The sequence below is a fragment of the Hevea brasiliensis genome, chromosome 2 (assembly GCF_030052815.1).
Source record: "Hevea brasiliensis isolate MT/VB/25A 57/8 chromosome 2, ASM3005281v1, whole genome shotgun sequence".
Lineage (NCBI taxonomy): Eukaryota > Viridiplantae > Streptophyta > Magnoliopsida > Malpighiales > Euphorbiaceae > Hevea > Hevea brasiliensis.
Window position 1 is genome coordinate 8,431,966 of NC_079494.1, and position 15,370 is coordinate 8,447,335.

Consider the following 15,370-nt stretch of genomic DNA (forward strand, 5'->3'; position numbering starts at 1 on the left):
TACAACTACTCTAGAATTTTTTTTTTCTTTGACTATTGGTATTGAATTGGGCTGATCATGATTACTGTGAGATAATAACCTTGAATTTAGATTATATATATATATATATATATATATATATTAAAGTTATTATTATTATACTAATTTTATTTTTTTTCCTTACTTTACTTTGACAATTTTCTTAAAATTGACTTTTTTTTTATTGATTTCATTATTATTATTTTTAACTTTGGTTTCAAAATAAAATATTTATATATATATATACAATGAGTTTGTCATATTAGTTTAGTTTATCATTTTTTTTTTTTGCTATATTTTGGTTATGTAGGAAATTCAAATATTCAATCTGTTAGCTGAAATGGTCTCTCTTTTATTGAATATAACTATTGTTTTGGAGGTTTCAGGTAAGTAGTAATTATAGTACATGGCACTATTTTAGTCCTTTTTAAAACTTTTTAGCATTAAATTTGTTATTAAATGAAATTTTAAATCAATATTTTAACAATTATTTTACATGTGAGTTTCTAGAGTTTATTTTATTATTGAATTTTATTCCGATTTTGATTAAATAATTGATTTTGTCAATTATCTCTGTATTAGAGCCATTAGAATTTTGGGAACAGGCCTTTAATGTCTTTATATTGATTGATATCTGACTATAAAATTTACCGATGTATTATACTGAATTTATTTGAGATTGATTTAATCTTATTGACTATCTGAAATTATTGAAATAAACTATTAGAATTGCACTATTAGTTATTATTTGTTATCTGAAATTTTTTTATTGATTTTTATTGATTTGTACAAATCGATTTTCTGTTTTGAATTGGTACCTGTGCCCAGTATCTGTATTTGTATCTGTTATCTGGCCTCACCCTGTGGATTATCACGGTATTATGTTGCATTATTGAGTCATGCATCATTTTAATTTATGGTTTACATTAGTATCATATGTATTAATATCTGTGAAAGAAGAGGAAGGTATCTAATATCTAGTAGCGTGCTTACCATCTGGCCTTTGGTGATGTGGGGTATCATCACCCTGATGTACTGTACCATAAAATTTTTATTGAATGAATTTCTTTTATATATATGTTTTATAAAATTATTTTACTAAAGATTTTGATAGCATAAGCATGATTTTATTGAATATAAAATTTATTGTGAAATTAATCAAACGTCGGCCTGTTCTTATTCTGTTGTATGCTATAATTATCATTCACTGAGCATTAGCTCAAACCACGTTTTCTCTGTCTGTTATCTATTTTATATCAGTAGAATTCTGCGACTGATCCAAATATTCAGTCCATTTTCTGGAGAGAGAAAATCTTGATTTGTTCTTATGATATGCCCGAATTCATGTTTCCTCGAGTTAATAATTAGTTTAGCTTATTGAACAGTTTAAGTTTTTATTTGAAATCTGTAGAGACTCTGCAGTTTACTTATGAAATATTTATGTTGTTTATTCAGTGTTTTGTTTATTTGGATTTTATCTATTTTTTGGGATTAGTAAGTGACAATAAGACTTGCATGATTTAAGAATACTTAAATTATGCGCCGGTCACGACATAAAATTTTGGGTCGTGATAAAGGGTCTCTCTTAATTATTATCATGTCTCAATTAAACTCTATATCAAGTGCGCTTTCTAAATCTGTAAAAATTTATTTGTTAAAAATCTATTATTAGGGTGATAATTGAATTTTATATTTATTATTCACATTATATTTATGATTATTATGATCTGTTAAATATTATTTTGAAACTTTTCTTTTGGTGGTTTGGATGGTGGTTTTTCCTTAGTAAAGCCTTAATTTTTAGTGTGGATTTTTTATTTTTTATTTTTTGTTTTTTTTAAAGAATTTCAATATGCTAAAATTGTGATGTTGATAGGATTGCCCCATAAAAAATTGCATTTCTTTTAGGTTCCATTTATTTTGTAGAATAGAATTTATCTATGAAAAAATATTTTTTTTATGATTTTTTAGTTGAAATATTAAATTAATAGTCAATATTTATTTATTTATGTATAATTATTTTTACATTTTAATACGATTATCAAAATTTAAAAAATGACTAAATTTTTCTTTGATTAGGAAAATATTTTTAATATGTTCATTTTTTGAGTACTCTAAATACTAAAAAAATATTTTTTTCAATAAAATTTTTTTCATAAAACAAACGGAGTCTTGATATGCAAATTTAAAGAGATTGATTATAGTTCTTGAACATTGATGTTAGTGAAGATGATCTTAAAAAATAACTTGTATTGCAAAATAATTAGAGTGAACTTGTGCATATATGAAGGTAAAATATTCATGGGTACAAATTTGGTATTGAATGCAAAATTGAATTGAATTGATGAAACTGAAAATTGAATTTTTGAAGATCCACAATTAAGTGGCTTTGCAAAGGGAAAAAAAGGGTTAAATTAACAATCCCTACTAGTGATAGAAAATTTAGAGACAATTTTTTGATAAAGTAAGAAATTGCGAACAAATTTAAAGGAGTGGATAAAGACAATTAATGAAAGAAATTTGACTTTGATACCACGATAAAATTTAAATTATTATGAGAAAAAGATGTTAAAAGTAAAAAATATATATTAAAATTGAAGAGAGAGTGCTAAATAAATTACATATCAAAATAATTAATTAAATTAATGTTGTAAACTAATCACAATGTACGGTCTCACCATGATCAATCGTTGTAATAAAATCATTGTATATAGCATTGAATTCACTAAATAAAAAATTCCATTTATAGAATTATAATACAGGAATATAACTAAACATCAAATAACATTGCTGGCAGCAACTCAATTAATCACCAGAGGCGAAATTGCAATAGGACTCCTCACAGTGTGAACCCCATTCTCTTCGGTCCAAACAAGGGAACCAAATTGGACCCTCATTTTCTTGTTCCTTCTGTACTTTATAGTAAGACTATAGCTTTGCTTGTCATATTTTTTTCCAAACACCAAAATCGTAGGTGAGACGATAACTATCGATCCCTTCGGTGCAGTCACTTTAGCTATGTAAGTTGCAGCATCTTCTCCCACATTTGTTAGAGTTCTATGGAACTTCTGGACCAACACTGATCTTGTTTCGTTATCGTACAAAGTGATGAATGATGGATAATTGAGATCAGATGAAGGGTTCGAACAATCGTAGCTGTTTGATCTTGTAATGGCCAAAATTTGTTTTTTTGTGTAATTCATCGAGCACAAGAGATTTACGTAGTCTTGTGGGATGGCATCATAAATCAAACCTGGGTCTAGTGCTCGATTAGGATCAATTTGGCCAGCTCCCATGGCTAAAGGAGATGCGTATGCAAGCTTTTCGTCACCATTATCTCTGATTGGATTTTGAGTGTTATCGAATGGGTTCGCAGTTGTCATCATGGCAGACCGAATAGCTGCAGGACTCCATTCTGGGTGGGCTCCTTTCAAGAGCGCAGCCACGCCGGAAGCATGAGGACAAGCCATTGATGTCCCAGACTTCATAGTGAAATCACTAGGCAAGTATATGTTGGACCCAATTTCAGCTGCATGGCTATTTGGAACCCCAGATGCTAAAACTAGAGAACCAGGTGCCATTATATCTGGCTTCAAAATGTAAGGATAGCTCGGTGAGGGACCTCTTGAAGTGTAAACGGCAGCCGCTGGCGCAGGCTTTGTGCCCAGAATGGTTTGCTGAAACTTCATGCTAGCGGAAGCCTTCCCATCGGTTGTGGCATATTTAATGACAGCTTGTGCATCACTGGGGCTAATCACAACCGAAGGACTATAAACACGACCTGATTCAAACAAAATTGGATCATTTGAAATGAAAATAGTACCAGCCACATATGGTGAGGCTGCAATAGCATTTATTTGACCAAAAACAACCCCAATATCGTCACACAAGATGATGGCGTCATCCGGAGCTTGAGATAACAATATAGTGGAGTTGCATGCAGAAAAAGTCTTGTTGTAAACCAATGGCAGATTATCAACTAATGCATTAGCTGGGAACAAAGTCCATCCAATGATGGTTTGGCCATTGCCTAGAGTTAATGTCCCAGTAAATGAACGATCAATAGTGCTAGCAGCAACAGTCAAGAGCCACGGAATCCCATTATGCAAGGTCCCAAGATCTGGCCCTGCATTTCCTGCTGAAGATGAAACCACCACTCCCTTTTCCATTGCTGCAAATGAGGCTATGGCAATTGGATCCTCATATAATGGCATTTCATCAAAGCCCAATGAGATAGAAATCACATCAACACCATCAGCAATAGCTTGGCCCACGCCAGCAAGAACATCGGAGGCATAGACGCCCTCTTGCCAGCTGACCTTATACATGGCTACTCTAGCTTGTGGTGCCATGCCTCTGGCTGTACCAGTAGCATAGCCAAAAAATGTTGCATCTTGAACGTAGTAACCAGCAGCTGTGGAGGAAGTGTGGGTCCCATGCCCATTAATATCCCTTGGAGAGTTCATTACAATTTTAATCCCGGGATTGGCAGCTGAAACACCTTTATTGAAATATCTAGCTCCAATAAGCTTTGAATTACACATGGAGGAGTTGAACTCTTCTCCATCCTCGCAGATTCCCTTCCATCTCGAAGGCACAACAGTCATACCATCATCACTATAGCTCCTGCTCTCTGGCCAAACGCCACTGTCGATGACTCCAATGATAACATCATCACCAAAATTGGAAGCAGGCCATAGGCCAGTGGATGGATTGAGGGAAAGGAATTGGTAAGTGTGGGTGGTGTCAACTGTGGCCATCTTGTCTTTGTAAGCAGAAACAAAACCTGGGGAGTTTCTAAGAGTTTCAAGTTGAGTAGAATATAAAACAGCAGCAAAACCATGAACAACGTTATCATAAGAGTAAACAAATGACGATGGGAGGCTACGATCATTGTGTGATGAGGAGACGGAGTTGTTGGTAGATTTGAGGGAATTAAATATTGACGAATACCATTCTTGATGGCTACTGAAGGTTTTGGGCATCAGAGACTTGTCCATATGAACAATATATGTAGCCGTCTCTACCGAAGTTGAGGTTGCAGGACGAGCACTGAAGAAACAAGGGCAAGCAAGAAAGAAAAGGAAAAGGAAATGCATCTTCATTTTTTTTTTCCTTATCTCTGAAGACTTAATTTGCTTTTTGCATGGATTGCTTCTTCAGCCACTTGTATATATAGGTAAGTTCGTTTCTTAATTGTTGGTATTTGAAAACAAAAGAGGAACAGCAACAAATAAAAAAAAAAATTATTACTAGAAAATGCTAAAAATAAGTTAAAAATATTCTGCGTATAATATCAAAAAAATCCTATCCTAAAGCAACTACTTTTATTCAAAAACATTCAAAAAGTTTTGACTTCTTCAAAAATCTGCAACTACTCAATCTAACAAACTATTCCATCTCAGTAAATCGACAACTTCTCAACATTAATTAAGGAGACATTATCAAAATTTGTGAACTCAATGGCGATCTGTCATATTCAAGTTTTGCTTGGTCCAAGAGATTGATTTTTAGGAAGGTAGAGAGTCACTTCTTATTGTGCAACTCATTATCCATAAAAAAAAAAAAAAAAAAAAACAAAGCTCTTGTTTGATAAATATAAAAATACTCTCACACCTAACCCAGATATGAACTGGTCCTTTCAACCTGATGACCTAAATTCAACTGTCTAAGGTTGGTTCTCAATGATTTCGGTCTTCATAGCTTTCATTTCAGTTCAAACTAGTGGCAATTTTAATTCCAGGGTTCGATCCAAATTCAAACAGGTCGAAAGTTTTTTTTGTTAAATATAAAAAATAAGATATATATTTTTTACATCAAATTTATCTTGCATTTTTTTATTGAAAATATTAAAAAAAAAAATTGCATGCGTTAATGATAAAAAAAAATTAAGAATTTATATTTTTTTATTACATATTTTTGGAGGAGGGGGGAGTTAAACCTAGGTCCCTCATGGCAAATTGTAAAGTACACGCACTAAATATTCATATAAAAATAATTGTACTATTAAATTAAGAAGATGAGACTAATTATTTTATCATTGAAGGTGCACATAATAATTTACTTCTCTTGCAGATAACATTTATATAGTTATTACTAGGCTATACCCATTATTGCATTTAAGAATTTATATTATTAATTATAGAAATTATTGTAAATGTATAATTTAATCATAATGATTAGAAAAAATTACATAAAAAGAAAAAAAAAAGGATATATATTACTTAATATATTAAGTATAGAAATTTCTGTACATTTATATTTTAATTATAAATAGATAAGAATATATATATATATATATATATATATAATTTTTTAAATTGAAAAAATAAGAAAATTATTGGCCTTAAATTGAATTGTTTGATAATTAAAATATCTATATATTTTTCTGGCGTAAAAGAATCAAAACCCTAGTAATTCTCTTGTTTTACCATAATTTTTAATTTTATTCGATGTGCTTTAACTTGTGAAGTTGTTATTATAGTAGTTTCAATTATATTTCTTAATTTTGATAAGCAAAAATCATCCAATCGTCAATATGCATATATGTGCTTCCAATGATTTCGAATTCAAACTAGGTTACTCTCATCTAGTATTTTATCATTCATACTAAAAGCTTGTTGCACCACAATTGCTGAAACGGGTATCGCGAGCACTTCTATTATTGCAGCTTAGCTTTTAAAATTTCACGTAGGAATTTCAACAGCAGAAAGATTGTTTCATTTGTCGGAGAAGCATTGCCAAGCTTTCTTCATCAAATCCCCATTTCACCTGTCTCCCTTAAAACCTTAACTCTAACCTCAAAAGCCCCCATGTCTAAAATCTTGCTGCGTAAATTGCTATGGAATTAAAGATTCTGCTGAGGAAACCATACTGTGGTTGATTGAGGTGGCGATGATTCTCATGACGCAAATATTTGTTTTAGCTGCGTTGGCCATTTCTCTTATCTCTACTTTTCCCATTTTGGTTGACCATATGTGATTTATAAAAAATGGGAGTTTCATAGACGAACCATAGAATCAATAAAACCTGCAGGCTTCACTTCTGGTTGGATTAATCCCTGAATATTCCTATAGCATAAAAACCGTCACATTCTCTGGGAAAAATCGACCTGAAAAGACATTTAGCCTTGAAGTTTACAATCTACAATTAACTCTATGCACCCTTAGTACCTACAGCTAACACTTCGCTTCCAATGATTACTATTAATGCTCTACAATGTTCATCAACCCTGCTAAAGTCTCCTTAGCCGGGACAAAAATAATGAGGTTTCCCATTCTCATTTTAGACCATTTGTTATCTTGCCTGCTGTTATTGCTACTGGGAAGCAGCAATGCAGTTTCGAAAAATGAAGAACTGCAGACGTATATAATCCACATGGACCACTCTCACATGCCTGCATCCTTCATAACCCATGAGTCATGGTATCGATCCATCTTAAGATCGTTGCCACATTCTGTTGATGACAAAAAAATGCTGTTGTATCCGTATAACCATGTCATGCATGGCTTTAGTGCCAGACTCACGCAATCACAACTATCTAAAATTGAGAAATCTCCTGCTCATCTTGCCACATATCATGAGTCGTTTGGCAAGCCGTTCACCACCTACAGCCCCAAGTTTCTTGGACTAGAACATAATTATGGCTTGTGGCCCACTGCATCATTTGGGGAAGGTGTGATCATAGGAATCATTGATACAGGAATTTGGCCAGAGAGTGAGAGTTTTAATGACAAGGAGATGCCTCCTGCGCCACAGAGATGGAAGGGCCAGTGTGAGAATGGTTCTGCATTTAGCCCTTCTAACTGCAACTGGAAGCTCATTGGAGCTCGATCCTTCAGCAAAGGACTCATAGCAGCAGGTAGAAATATTTCCACTGAGATTGACTATGACTCGCCAAGAGACTTCTTTGGCCACGGAACCCATACTTCATCCACAGCTGCAGGAAACCATGTTCCTGGTGTAAGTCACTTCGGATATGCAAGAGGCACAGCCTCAGGTGTAGCTCCACGAGCACATATTGCCATGTACAAGGTCCTCTTTACAACAGATACACTGCAGAGTGCAGCCAGTGATGTGCTCGCTGGCATGGACCAAGCAATTGCTGATGGGGTGGACATCATGTCCTTATCTCTTGGTTTCCAAAAGACACCTTACTTCAATGATGTTATTGCCATAGCTTCTCTTTCAGCAATGGAGAAAGGAATTGTTGTCGTATGTGCAACTGGCAATGATGGAGACTTCAACGCAACACATAATGGAGCACCTTGGATCACAACAGTAGGAGCTGGCACACTTGATCGGAGTTTCACTGCAAAAATGACCCTGGAAACTGGGTTAGTAGTGGAAGGAACATCATACTTCCCAAAGAGCATTTACATTACTGATGCTCCTTTATACTATGGCAAAGATAATGATAGCAAAGCATATTGCCACTACGATGCATTGGTTCCAGGTGAGGTCCATGGAAAGGTAGTCCTTTGTGATACTAACAAAGAAACTAATGTTAGTAAACAAAAGGATGAGCTTGAAAGGGTAGGTGCATATGCTGGAATTCTCATCACAGATACATCACTTCTGCATTCGCGTGACTACACCATTCCCTGCCTGGTAATTCCAACTGCTTCTGGGGCCTTGGTCAGGGACTATGTGACTGGGGTGACAACACCAAAGGTGAGAAGCATGGAATTCATAACCACTAAGTTGGGTACAACAACAGCACCTCAAGTGGCCTATTTCTCATCCAGAGGGCCGGATCCGATCAGTCCAAATGTTCTAAAACCAGATATTCTGGCTCCAGGAGTAGATGTGCTGGCAGCAATCGCACCAAACAAGCCGTACATGAAAATGGATGGATACGATGTTGTGACAGACTATGCACTATTTTCAGGTACATCAATGGCAGCACCCCATGTCGCTGGAGTGGCAGCTCTACTTAAGAGTGTCCATCCTGAATGGAGCCCAGCAGCCATCCGATCGGCTATTATGACCACAGCATATGTCACGGATCAGAGTGGCACAATTTTGAAAGACCAACAGACAGGCCTTCCAGCCACACCTTTAGATTTTGGAGCTGGGCATCTCAACCCAAACAAAGCCATGGATCCTGGACTCATCTACGACTTGTGCTTCCAAGATTATATTGACTTCCTATGCCGCCTCGGCTACACTGAAAAGCAGCTAAGTGCTATCATTAGGCAAAGCCAATGGAATTGCAGCCAGGAACAGAGCGACCTAAACTATCCTTCATTTATCAACATATTCAACAAAGAAAGCTCTCCAATGATGAAGAAATTTAGTAGGGTTGTAACGAATGTTGGAAATGACAGAGCTGTTTACAACGCAACCCTAGTGATTCCTCCTGGAATGAGAGTCACAGTAGAGCCCAGTAGTTTGTCCTTCACTCAAAAATATCAGAATCAAGGTTATTCTGTCAATTTAGAGATTGATACAGATGCTCCAACTGTGGTCTATGGTTATCTCAAATGGAGTGATCAACACAACCATGTGGTATCAAGCCCTTTAGTGGCTGTTAAACTCTAATTGCCCCTTAATTAGGCCATCTTCTTGCTGGAAGAACATTTCATTAACATATTCTTGCCAAGAGTTCAAGGTGGAGTGCTTGTTTTGTAATATATGAAATTAAATATTCAAATCAATCTCAAATATTGTAAGATCTCGAGTTTGAATTTCAATTAAAGGCAACAGTAAAAAAAAATAATATTCAAACTTCAAAAATCTCATTTTACTTTGAAAAAGTATTATTGCTATTTTTTTTTTTTATGTATAAAGTTAAGAATTTAGATAGTGAACCTCTTTTAGCTATAGACCAAGAATTCATTGGCAAACTTCCACCTTAAGTCTCAAATATGGCAAGCATTCAGCTTCACATGCCTGAGACTTTTAAGCTGTGACTCATATTGGGTAGACTGGAAGACCACTAAAATTTCACGGATTTAAGACCACTAAACATAGAGAGTTCAGTCAATAAAGCAACGATCACAAAACTTGAAAGTTAAAACCACCAAAAGTGGATATGAGGAGTGCTAGCCGAATATAGAAACAGAAGAAAAAGCTCTCCCATGACTTTTCTTTTCTTTTCTTTTAAGACCAGAATCAGCGAGACAAACACATTGGAGGGACCCAAAGATACCATATCTCTTGTTCATATCTAGCTGTCTAGGTTTCTCTGCTCTTGTCACAATTAGAGCCCCACAAACCTTTAAAAATAAGGTAACTTACTATTTAAACCCTAAATATTACCATGATTAATATTTTTATTGTTCTATTTTGATAAATTCATGAAAACATCCCTAAGATTTAATTTCGATTACATAATGATCCCTCCATCCATTTTTCACACATTTAGCCGTTAGGATGAAAAATCTAAAATACTCTCACTATCTATACACTCACCACTTTGTCTTTCCATCCCTATCCCCCTCCATCATCCTCTCCCTCTCACAGTCCTCGACTAACATTGGGGGAAGGGAGAGGGATAGGATACTAATATACTAAAATATATTGAGAAAAATAAAGACCATGAAAAAATCAAATATTATGAATTTTTTAAAATATTTATTAAAATAAATAAATAACTAATCTAGTTTAGTTCATATCAGGTTCATGTCTCCACTTCCCAGTCTTCCAGTCTCCCAATCAATACCTAACGCCTAAGTAGTAAATAGCCTAAAAGTAAAAGCTTAACAGGGGAATGCAATAGTGCCGCATGTGAATCATAGGATCCAAGGTTCATATTCATTGACAACATAAAAGTGTTGTCTTAATCATATTTGATCATTGGAATTTATGTTAAAACATTCAAAGTTGCAACTCGATTATTCTGCTGTTGTGGTTTATGAAATAACTGGTGGTATTTGTACCCGCCCTTCTTTTTGGACATTGACTGCCTAACTCTGCAACTAGTTCTTTGTCGGTGAGTCCCTTCTTTTTGGCCATTGACTGCCTAACTCTGCAACTAGTTCTTTGTCGGTGAGACAACAAACTGTAGTTAGATTTGCAGACCATACCCACAAAAGTATTCTGTACCCTAACCTCCACCCATACAATCCCCCACCACTCACACAACCCAAAAAAATAAAAAAGCACACCTCTTTATCATATACACAAGGTGAGATTTCAAGAACATCAACATATACAGCATAATGGTGAAATTTGGCATTTCAAAGCAGCTACAAATGAAACGAGTTAACTTTTACCTATCACAAATTTCAAAATGAATTACATTGCCAATGCTATTCGGCGCTGGGTACAATCAAACAAAAATTCAGATCTCACACATATCATCAGCTCTATGCTAATAATCAGGGAAAGAACAGTACTTCAGATGACATGTCCAAGGGCACATGATGCTGTATGATCTACAAATACTGCAAACTTGTAATAATATGGATTGCATATACAGGTAGAGTGGTGATATTTGTCTATGCCAGCTCTGAATGGGAACAAGATGAACGGAATATGAACGAAATAAGGTGAATCCGTTTCATCTTGTACAAGAGTTCAGCAAGGCTACTTACTGTTCTTCAGGCTCTTGTTTTCTCCATAATGATCTATTGGTTTGGGCACCACTTTCGTAACCACTACTATCACCCGATTCAGTTACACGCTTATCTGTTTTCTCACCATCACGGTATGTTCGCCCATGTTCCTTTCCAATTCTGCGGTCCTGAAATCAAGAACAGCAGGACAAATAAGAGAGCTATGGGGATCTATACAGTAGCAATCGTATCAAAAACAAGGAAACATGCAAAAGGAATTCTAACAAGGTGTAGCTTAACAGTCAGCTTAAAGACAGAAAAGCCTATGAACGAAAATGATTAGTTGCCTAACGCCAATATGAACTTACATCTCGGAAGGGGAATTCATCAGCTTCAAGCATATGTATCACATGACCCATCTTTGGCCTCTTTTGTGCATTAGGATCCACACAGCGTAAAGCTACTAAAAGGGCACGCTTCAGCGCCCTTGATGAAGGCTTATCTGGCAACCTAGGATCCAAAACTCCTTCAGCATTTCGATTTGTAACCATTGTTTTAAGCCAGTCGACTAGGTTCACCTAAAAGTTAGATTCACTAGGAAAAATCAATTGCAAGAACCTTATGAAGATTATGTTGAACTGACTGAGATACATCATCAAGTAAATTCGAATAAAAACCTCTCCAGGAGGGCGACTGTAATCAACTGGGTTTCTTCCAGAAATGATTTCCATAAGAAGTATCCCAAAGCTATATACATCACTTCTTTCATTCAGCATGCCAGTACTGGCATATTCTGGGGCCACATATCTATCGAACAGAAGAACAATAAATGTCATTACATTATAAACCAAAAAATAAAAGTCATTCCATTTTGCTGGACTAAGATCATGGGACTGTCTATTACATAATAGACAATTAGAAGAAAAAAGAACACACCCAAATGTTCCCATTACACGAGTGGTCACATAACTCCGCTCTGAGCCTAAGAGTTTAGCAAGGCCAAAGTCAGATACTTTAGCATTCCACTGCTTATCCAGTAAAATGTTGCTTGATTTGACATCACGATGAACAACCTTGGGTTCAAGCCCTTCATGCAGGTACGTGAGCCTAAAATTTTTAACATTACTCACAACAAATAATCAGAAGGGGAAAACATTAAAGAATTGAAGCTCTTATAATTAATAATGCTCAACATAAATCAGTACCCTTTTGCTGTTCCAAGTATTATATTCATTCGAATCTCCCATGTGAGAGGGCTGCAAGGTCCAACATCTCCATGAAGCCACTGTTCTAAGTTTCCATTGTCAACATACTCGTAAACAAGCATCCTATAACAGCCATGAAATTTCTTTGGTGAACAGTTCAAGACAATGAAATAAAAGGCCACAAAGATAATTACTTCAAGAATTCTGTAATTCAAAGAATGAAGAGAAAATTTCTAATTTTCAATGGTGAAAATTAAATATCAATAGTCTAAAGCAGAAAACGAAGTACCTATGAGCTCCTTCAGCACAATAACCAAGCAACCTCGCCAAATTCTTGTGCCGCACCCGTCCAATTGCCTCTACTTCTACTTTAAACTCCTTCTCAGCTTGTCCCCTAGATCAAATTCAGAAACAACAAGCTTTTAAGCCTCATCCCATATCTGTGACCACAAAAGGTACAAGCTACGTACTAGAGCAAAACCATAACACTCTAAAGAAATGAGGTTAAATTACGGACAATGCATTAACATCCCCAGCAAGATTCCTCAACAAAATATCAACCTGTGATCTCAAATTACAAAGTACAAGTAAAACCCACAACAAACAAGTATAATAATGATGTTATACCTGTTGTTAAGTAAGTTTTTGACAGCAACTTTAGTATTATCCTCCATAACACCACGGTAAACTATCCCATACCCACCTTCGCCAATCACATTCTCGTCAGCAAAACCATTTGTAGAGACCTCAAGTTCCCTGAGGGTGTACCAGTGGCCCCACCCCAAATGTGAAACCTCTGGCACAGTTATTGCCGTACCGGCCTGATCACCTGAACGAGGACCGGACCGGGTCTCTCCGCTTCCATGACCCGAACCACCAACTCGCTCAGGGTACGATATTCTGTGGTCCTTCCCAATCTCAATGTGAATTCTGTTTCGCCCACCGACAGGACTAGCATCCTCTTCATGCTGTAGAAGCAGGACAGGCTCTGATTCTGGCACCGGGTCCGGGATCAGTGGTTTCGGGTCAGGCGTCGGGTGTAAAGGGTCTAACCGTATCTCCTGGATTTCCTTGGAGACGCTGGGGATTGTGGTGTTGTTGAGAGATGACTTGAATTTAGAGTGTGCAGCACTGTTATTAGTCTTGTTGCGTTTAGAAGTGAACCAGAGAGAAATAAGGAAAAGAACAAGAACTATGGCAGCCCCTACACAGATACCAAGAACCACCCATAAACGTAAACCAAAGATTGAGGTTCTCTTAGACATCTGATCGTTCAACAAAGAATAATTAGACATTTATGGCTCTTCTTTCTTCTTCTTCTTCTTCTTCTTCTTCTTCTTCTGCCACTTACACTTCTTGTTGGTTTCTTGCAGCAGCCCTTAGAAAAAAAAAATAGAGATGCAGAGCAATACGTACAGAACAGTAGAAGAATAGTAATAAGAAGTTGAGAAACCAAAATAAAGAAATAAAGAATGGAGCTATCGAAAATAGGGGGTTTTATCAGGGACTAGAGAGTACAGTGAGTGGGGTTAGAGATAGAGAAGGGAAGCAGCTGGCATTGATGAGACTTGCAGCATCAGTGACTGTAATTAAAGGCTTGGATACAGGGAATTCGAGCACATAACTTTAATTAATTTATACAAATATTTAATTTAATAATTATTAAATTCGAGATCATATCAAATACACTGCTAAATTATGCCTAGTGGTGCTTATATATTAAAAGAGGTCATTAAATTAATGGAATGGAGGGGAGGTATCTGCAGACACTAAATTCTAATTTACATTCATGTTCATTGGATTTTCATTTTGGGGTTGGTGGAAGTTCTCTGTTGATTTTGGATGCTTCCTAGCTATGATCATATATTATTATTTCTTTTTATCAAAAAAAAAAGATTGTGATGGAAGCTGCTTTGCCCTCAGAAGAAGTAAAAGTATATTTTACAGTATGTGGGGAAGATAGCTTTTGACTTTTGCTTTAGACCTTTTGGTCTCTTATCAATACAATCTTGACCCAGACACACACTTAACTATGATTTTCAGTTCACAGAAGATTTATTTATAATTTTTTATGAAGAAAAAAATAGAAAGAAAAACAAAGAAGGAAAGGCATTAGGCTTTTTCAATTTGCCATATCTATGCCAAGAAAAGAGCGGTTAACATCAATATGGGTTGTCTAACTGGGCCCAAATTAAGTTAGGTCCACAGCCTGCAATTAGGCTAATCTAAAATTTCCAATCCGTTGCCTGCCCTGACTAGGTAGGGCACCGAGCCGTGCCATATCTTTAGACCTGATCACGGCCGATCTCAGGTTGGTTTTGAGTTAGAATCATCGGTTCAATTGATCTCATGGTTTAAATCAATTTTGGTTTGGAATGGTTTCAATTCCTCAAATTTTTAATCTGATTCCTGTTTGGCAGGGTATTATCAAATCATAATTAATTATTAGGTATCATTTATTTAGTTTCTAATTTGAAAAATTAAAGGAATCTGATTATAAATCCAATATAATTAAAAGAAAAATGATTTTTTGAATATGATTTATTGTAATTCCTCAAGGACAGACCAAAACACACCAAGAGGAAGTTTATCCCAACCGTCTCCAAAACACGAAACTAATCCCAAGCAGTTTCAACCCTTTAATGG

The 15,370-nt window shown here is 35.7% G+C and overlaps 3 protein-coding genes across 3 annotated transcripts; 1 reads left to right on the forward strand and 2 right to left on the reverse strand.

Annotated features, from left to right (window-relative positions):
• Nucleotides 1–2,704: 2,704 nt before the first annotated feature.
• Nucleotides 2,705–5,148, reverse strand: LOC110669933 (subtilisin-like protease SBT3). The gene has a single exon (XM_058129589.1). The coding sequence runs from the start codon at nt 5,121–5,123 to the stop codon at nt 2,820–2,822; it is 2,304 nt and encodes a 767-aa protein (XP_057985572.1). The 5' UTR covers nt 5,124–5,148; the 3' UTR covers nt 2,705–2,819.
• Nucleotides 5,149–7,212: 2,064 nt separating this feature from the next.
• On the forward strand, nt 7,213–9,561 carry LOC110669932 (subtilisin-like protease SBT3). Its single transcript, XM_021831789.2, has one exon. The coding sequence runs from the start codon at nt 7,237–7,239 to the stop codon at nt 9,559–9,561; it is 2,325 nt and encodes a 774-aa protein (XP_021687481.2). The 5' UTR covers nt 7,213–7,236.
• A 1,613-nt stretch (nt 9,562–11,174) lies between these two features.
• Nucleotides 11,175–14,504, reverse strand: LOC110669941 (probable serine/threonine-protein kinase At1g01540). Its single transcript, XM_021831801.2, has 7 exons — nt 13,352–14,504; nt 13,014–13,118; nt 12,725–12,847; nt 12,456–12,626; nt 12,197–12,326; nt 11,888–12,097; nt 11,175–11,707 (listed from the first exon to the last, which is right to left on the reverse strand). The coding sequence occupies exons 1-7, from the start codon at nt 14,017–14,019 to the stop codon at nt 11,555–11,557; spliced, it is 1,560 nt and encodes a 519-aa protein (XP_021687493.2). The 5' UTR covers nt 14,020–14,504; the 3' UTR covers nt 11,175–11,554.
• Between the last annotated feature and the right edge of the window lie 866 nt (nt 14,505–15,370).